This window comes from Chionomys nivalis, chromosome 11 (genome assembly GCF_950005125.1).
Source record: "Chionomys nivalis chromosome 11, mChiNiv1.1, whole genome shotgun sequence".
Classification (NCBI taxonomy): Eukaryota; Metazoa; Chordata; class Mammalia; order Rodentia; family Cricetidae; genus Chionomys; species Chionomys nivalis.
The window spans coordinates 12,805,967-12,812,715 of record NC_080096.1 but is presented as its reverse complement, the minus strand read 5'-3'; the positions used below and the strand labels follow the sequence as shown (position 1 = coordinate 12,812,715).

Genomic DNA, 6,749 nt, shown 5'->3' with positions numbered 1-6,749 from the left:
CAGACGGTCCTCAGAGAGCCGGTTGACATTTAGGTCACCTGGAAGCTGAGGCCAGGAGGTCAGCAGACCCCAGTCTATTCCCCAAAGTCAAGTGGTCAGCTTAGACTCCCAGCCCATGGGAAGCAGATGCCAGCTAGCTGCCCCCAGCTGCAGACATGGACATGGTACCCGTGACTTCCTGGTAATTATGCTGGCTGCTGCTACCAAGTTGGCTTCTCCCAGATCTGCTGTCTACCCCTCTTCCACCCTGTGGTTGTCCTCCTCAGAAGTAGCTCTGTTCCTCAGCCCTTGTGGCAGAACCATTCCCCTTCCTGCTCGGTGCATCTCTCCAGTTCCTCCTCAGATCCCATCTCATCAGGAGGCCTGATCAGAGCACTTCCCTGGCTTTGCCCTTGTCTTAGCAGTTACTTGAGCTAAGTTCAAAGTCTCTCTTCCTGTGCTCAGTCTATGAACCAGCCTGCTCTCCTCCATTGGAACCCTGTTCCCCCAGCCACAGAGCCGTGCCGAGTCCAAACAGCCTGCACGTGTTCATTTTACCAGTGAACTCTGACCACCATGTCTAAGCAGGGTTCACTGGGTTAGCTGGCTCCACTGTAACCCTTTCCATCCCCCAAACCAGCTCCTCGACAAGCCAGCTCTGACCTATCAGCCATGACTGCTGGGTTTCTGTTTTGAACAGTTCGGAGGTCAGGGATATAGGAATTGATTGGTGATGTCTGTCACATAGCATAAGGGAGGCCCAATAGACTGATCTCAACGGCCCCTCTCTCTATAAAGACCACGCTCAGCATTCGCTGGTTCCTACCATTGGTGTGCTTCAGGCTTCTGAAAGTGTCTCAAGTGTGTTCCCTCTTCTCTTGGATAGAAATCTATCCCAGGCCCTTCTCAGCTTGGCTGGGGTTTTGCCTCTGTCTGGCTCATGGCCAGAGGCTGCCCTCAGACACAGGCTCGCTTGTGCCTGGGATCTGGAGCTGGAGGCATCTTCCAAAAGCACCTTGTCTTGGCCTGGGACCACCATGCCAGGTAATCAGATTTTATTTTGGGCTGCCAGCTCACAAATAATGACATGGAGACTTATTAATTATGAAAGCCCAACCTTAGCTTAGGTTTCTCCCATTAGCTCTTATAATTTAAATTAGTGCATTTATTTTAATCTACGTTCTGTCGGGTTGCTCGTTATCTCATCGTCTCTCTGCACTGCCCACGCTGCTTCCTCCGCGTCTGGCTAGCAGCTCTGCCTTCTTCCTAAAGTTCTCTCTCTGCCTAGAAGTCCCAGCTATACCGCCTGCCTAGCTATGGCTGTTCAGCTTTTTATTACACCAATCACAGCAATACATTTTCACACAGCGTACGAATACCCCATAACCTTCTGTGACTCTCTTTACTGAAGCATTCCCTTCCTCAGAGGTAGATGCCTGAGTATTGACATGGCCTTGGCAGAGGGCAGGATTCCCTCCCTGAAGACCCACCATGGCCAGACAGCCTTTCTCACTCAGTTCTCACTCGAGAATCAGTCAGTTGCTTCCTCCTCTCAGGTCCTCAACCAGGGACAGTCACCTTACATGGTCCAACAAAAACCTCTTCTCATCTCCATGACAACCTCCTCCTTGGTCTACATTCCAATCCTGCATCTTCCAAAAAGTCCCCCAGCCTCAGTTCTAGCAGCTGTGTGGCCACCAATGGATCTGCTTGGTCATCAGTGGGATCTGGGGAGGACTTTAAAGGGACACAGAGCCCAGAGAGTTCTTCTCCCCCTTGTCAGGCCCACCCCAAATGTGACTCACACCTCGTGGTTCCTGGGCGGTTCCAAGAGCATCAAAAAGTTGGCTTTTGTTTCCCTCAGAATGGAACATGGGCACTGCAGAGTAAAAGGTGAGACCAGGTCCTCTGTCTTCCTCCTGGAACTGGGTCTCCTTGGATATAAAAGACTGAGGGCTTGGAAGTCCCAATGGGATCTCCCCTCTCCTTATCGCCATCCTGGGTCTGCTTCTCCCTGTTGCTTCCCATCTGACCTGGCAGACAGGATGGCTACAGACATGGAGAGGACCGTGATGATGAGCTGAATAGTGGTGGCTGTCCTGGCCTGCAGGCAGAGAGAATTTTGAACTCTGGGGAGAGTGCTGTGGTCAGGTGGGAGTGGACATGGCAGTGACCTGGAAAAAGGGAGTCTAGAACCACATCCAGACCCCATCTCCCAAGACTTCAGCAGCGCAACAACTAATGTTCAACTAGTATTCACATAGAACCTGTGCTCAGATGGAGGCTTCTCTTCCTTCCAGCACACAGAACTGGAGGCAACCGAAAAAGAAAAGCGGACGTCGGTCAGTGTGCTCTGCAAACAGGTGTGCCCTTTGGTGCCTTCAGTCTTAGCTGTGCCAGTCCTTCTGGCTGAACCTCTGGGCTATCCTGAGCTCCTTCCTGCTCCTGCCCAAACCTGCTCCTTCAGTTGTTCCCACCTGTGCTTTAGATGCTTCTAGATGCTTCAAAGTGGGTCCCAGTGCTGGTCTGTGGTCTGTGATGGATCATAGAAAGCCAAGCAGCTTTAGGGGCCCCTAGGGGTCCCCAGCACCTGGAACCATGTTCAGGATAAGCCTTTGGTCCCGAGTTTCAGTGGGGTCCTGAAATAGCTCCTGCCAGGAATTCTAATTTGAAGTACAGTGCTGGTCTGTCACTCACACAGTTGTGGACACCCACTGTCCTGGAATGCTGGGTCCTGGTTTCACCGTTTCAGCCCGCCTGCGAACCAACCACGGAGGTGCAAGAATTCCCCAAGGCCCTGTAGCCTATGGTGGAGAGATAATTTTCTACACCTCTGCCGCGTTCCTGCCTCTACCTCTTATCCAGAGTGATGGGCAGAGAGTTTTGCTGCATCCCCTTGAGGCACCGCAGAGGGGCTGTTAGACAGGGGTTTGAGGCATATCAGGGAAAGGCAGAGTCAGGACCGCAGGCAGAAGCGTGCCCCGTGCAGCAGGGAAACCCTGTAGCTCCTTAGGCACAAACCTGGGCGAGATGTGGTCGGCCAGGAAACAGAGCATGCGCTTGCGCCCCACACAGTAGATATGATCATCCACCACCGCACACTGGAAGGCTTCAGGGTAGGGCAAGCGGTACGTGGCACACTCATACCAGAGGCGGGTGCTGGAATTGCAGCGGTACACGCTGATGCCCAGGCTACGGTTGAGGTCAAAGCGGTAGAGAAAGCCATTGACGGCCACCATCTCAGCCGTGCGGTCCTTGCTGCCCCCCGTGGGGCCGGCCCACCAGCGCTGCTCCTGGGTTGAGAATCGGAGTAGCAAGTAGCGCAGGCTACCTCCAGTGACAAAGATCTCATTGGCGCACACTGTGGCTGTGTGTGCCAGGGCAAATGTGTCATTCGGGAGCGGCGGGGCAAAGGTCCAGCGGTCCACTCGAGGGTCGTAACGCTCCACGGTGTTCAGACACTCACCTCCAATGGCATAGAGGTGCCCCTCCAGGGCCACCAGCCGGCAGTGCGGCCGGGCCTGGTTCAGTGGGCACACCTCACTCCAAATTGCAGTCAGTGGGTTGTAGCAGAAGACACGGTTGGAGGGTTGGCCCCCAGGTCCCTGGCAGCCAGACACCACGAACAGATAATTGAAGAGAGTACAGACAGCACAACCCCGGGACATGGCCTCCATGGGCAGCTGGGCCAGTGGGTGCCAGGCATCCTGCACATTGTCATAGCAACAGAGGCTGCCACTGTCTTCCTGAGGACACACGTCGGCCACCACCAGGTGCTTGTGGCCACGGAACCGTCGCTGGAGAATCAGCTCTCGTTCTGTCCCACTCAGGCCCCCGTAGATGGCTGTGCTGCGGAGGACCTGGAGGTAGTTATCACTCATGACCTTGTAGGCTGCCTCCTTCAGAGCCTCTAGGCCCTGCCTCTTGGCCAAGGTTAGCACCTCAAAGCAATTGCCCAGGTCCAGGTGGACTTCCTGAGCTGAAGCCGGGGTGAGCTGGATATGGAAGAAATTGGTCCCAGCTATGAGTTGCACATGAGGCTCCCCATGGCTGCAGGCTGAATCTATCTGAGCTTTCTGATCCAGGTGGGCAGGAGGGGGCGTCCTGAAGCCTTCAGGCTGCAGCTGGAGCTCCGGGTTCTCAGCGATCTGCAGGAGACTCACCTTTCTGCTGAAGCCTGGTGTGGAGGGGGCTGGCACAGGAGGTGGGGTCGTGACTTCAGCTGTATTCTCTGAGTTATCAGCTGGGTCTCTGGAGTCGGCTCCTGTGACCAGGGGCTCTGGCACAGGCCCAGGGGATGGAGCATCAGTTAGAGCTGCCGTACAGGGGACCGGCCTGGAGACAGCCTTGGATGTGGACTCCACAAAATAGTCATATACCCTGCCCTTCAGCTTGGGCCCCGGTCCCTCTGCCTTCTGTATAATATTCTCCTCCATCCGGATCCGGGCCACGGACGAGAAGGTGTAGGAGGCATTGGTGGCTCCTTCCCGCTGCTGCGTGGCCAGGCCCATGTCTGCAGCAGCCTGGAGGGCCCCAGCCTCTCCTCTGCTGACCCCTGTCACATGGGTGAAGGCCCAGCTCTGTTTCATGTCACTGCTCACCACTGTGGAATCAGTGCAGCAGTTGAGGGCTCCCGGGTCCCCAGACCCTGTTTGCTCTGGGGGTCTGTTGTCTGGCCATGGAGAGCTCTTGTCACCCACCCAGCAGCAGCCCACTCCTGGGGCAAGTCTGGCTGGGGAACTTATGGGTTCACAGCCCAAATGAGGGAGGTGGGGAGGGCTGGGCTTACCTCTAACAGCTGTTCCGGCTTCTTCCTGGCTACCGCAGGGAGGAGGCACCTGCTGAGAGTCTGTGCTCTGCCCTCCCTGATTCTCACCGGAGCCTTTCCTTGTGGACTCCCCATATCTGGGGGTGACCAGTTGGCAGGAGTCTCCCAGGTCCTCCAAGCTGCTGTCCAATGGGGCCCCAGCCCCCTTGCTGGTCTTCCTGCGTCTTGTCGCCCTTGGCAGGGTCCCTGGAGAAGCCCTCTGGAAGGCAGCTTGCCCCCAGCCCTCTGCGTCATCATCTGCCTTGTTATTTCTCCCTGCTTGCCCAGCTGGGGCAGGCCTGGACCTGTAGAGTTTGTAAGCCGCAGTCACCAGGAGCAGCGCAGCTGCGGACAGCACCACCTTGCTGGTCAGCTGCATGTCCAAATGCCAGTCGTAGGTCTCTGCTCCAGCTCCGGTGGGAAGCATGCTGGCCAGGGACAGAGGAATGCCAAGAATCTGATTAATGATTGCCCAATAAGGACCAGTTCCTGGATCCTGCTGCAGAGTGGGAGGGAGTCCCTAGCCGGTTCTGGCCAGCTGAGTTCCTGGAGCAGAGGTGACTTTGTGTTGGCTGAGGTGGCACTGGGGCAAGGGATGGTTAAGGTCACTGCTGGCCTCTTTGGATCTTTCCCTGAAGTTGGCGGGCAGGGGTCCTAACCTGAGGCTGAGCTTGAGATCAGCCTCCTGCCGCGGCTGGAGAGCACTCGGAGTGTCAAAGAGGCAGGAAGCTCCGAGAAGATCTGTCACCTGATACCTGGAAGCGTGTGCAGCTGGATTTTGTGTGCAGTGTGTTTGTTTTCTCTTTTGCAAATTCTTGGGTGGGAGGCTTGGGCAGCTTCTGTCGTGGTTCCTGGGGCAGGTGGAGCCACAGGTCCTGGGCCAGTAGGGATGGTCCTGGCCCCAACAGAGGGGTCAACATTTAACTGACCAAGCAAGGAGGCAGTGGGGAGGCTGAGCCTGGGCCAGTAGCCAAGCCACCTGACCAGGCTCTTGACTGCTTCTGCCATCTGGGTCTGACTCGCTGAGGAGAAACCAGCCCTGAAGCAGATGGGGAAATGCAGTGCATCAGAGAAAGTGAGACGCTAAAACACACCCTCTTCTTTAGGAGGAGCCAACCTCCTAGGCAAAGAGGTCGGTGGAGGATGGACACCCCTCAACCCTCATAGGCAAAGAGGTCCGTGGAGGGCTGACACCTCTCAATCCGAACCCACACGCACGCTAACATCAGCACTGCAGACTGTGGACCCAATCTGCCCAAGTTTGCTATTCACCATGTGACCTCAGGGGAGTAACTTCCCTTCTCTGTGCCTCCATTTCCCTATCTGAGAAGTGGAGGGGGAGGGATGGCAGGTGGACTGGCTAAGGTTGTAGTTAACATGTGTGAAGCCCCTTGTTGCTAAAGCTCTAGGAGTCTCAGCTGTCCTATCCCTGCTTCTCTGGGAGTCTCAGCTGCTCCTATCCCCGCTCCCCGTACACACCAGGGTTCTCATGGGTGGGTGCCCAGGTCGCAGCTGCAAGGGAGTTTCCAAGTCAGTGAGCAAGGCCCAGCCCTGCTCCGCGGAACCCTTCATCCGTGCCCAGGATTCAGGTGGCTGAGCTGCCTAGACGCCCTTTGTACACGGTTTACTCTTTTGGTGTTGTCTTCTGACTGAAAAGTGAAAATAAGATCCATTTGGAGGGCCCAGGAACTTGGTTCTGAGGGCTCTGATCGTGGGAAACGCTACACTTGTGTGTGTGTGTGTGTGTGTGTGTATCAGAGAGAGAGAGAGAGAGAGAGAGAGAGAGAGAGAGAGAGAGAGAGAGAGAGAGAGAGAGAGAGAGAGACTGTGTGTATACATACATGCCATGGCATACATGTGATGGTCAGAGGCCAACCTTAGGAGTCTATTCTCTCCTCCCACCGTGTAAAGCCTGAATACTGAACTCAGTTTGCCAGGCTTGACTGAGAACTTCTACCCACAG

General features: G+C 55.6%; 1 protein-coding gene across 1 annotated transcript; it reads right to left on the bottom strand.

The window, feature by feature from the left end:
- Window positions 1-1,360: 1,360 nt before the first annotated feature.
- Window positions 1,361-5,213, bottom strand: Klhdc7a (kelch domain containing 7A). Its single transcript, XM_057784641.1, has one exon. The coding sequence runs from the start codon at window positions 5,211-5,213 to the stop codon at window positions 2,898-2,900; it is 2,316 nt and encodes a 771-aa protein (XP_057640624.1). The 3' UTR covers window positions 1,361-2,897.
- Between the last annotated feature and the right edge of the window lie 1,536 nt (window positions 5,214-6,749).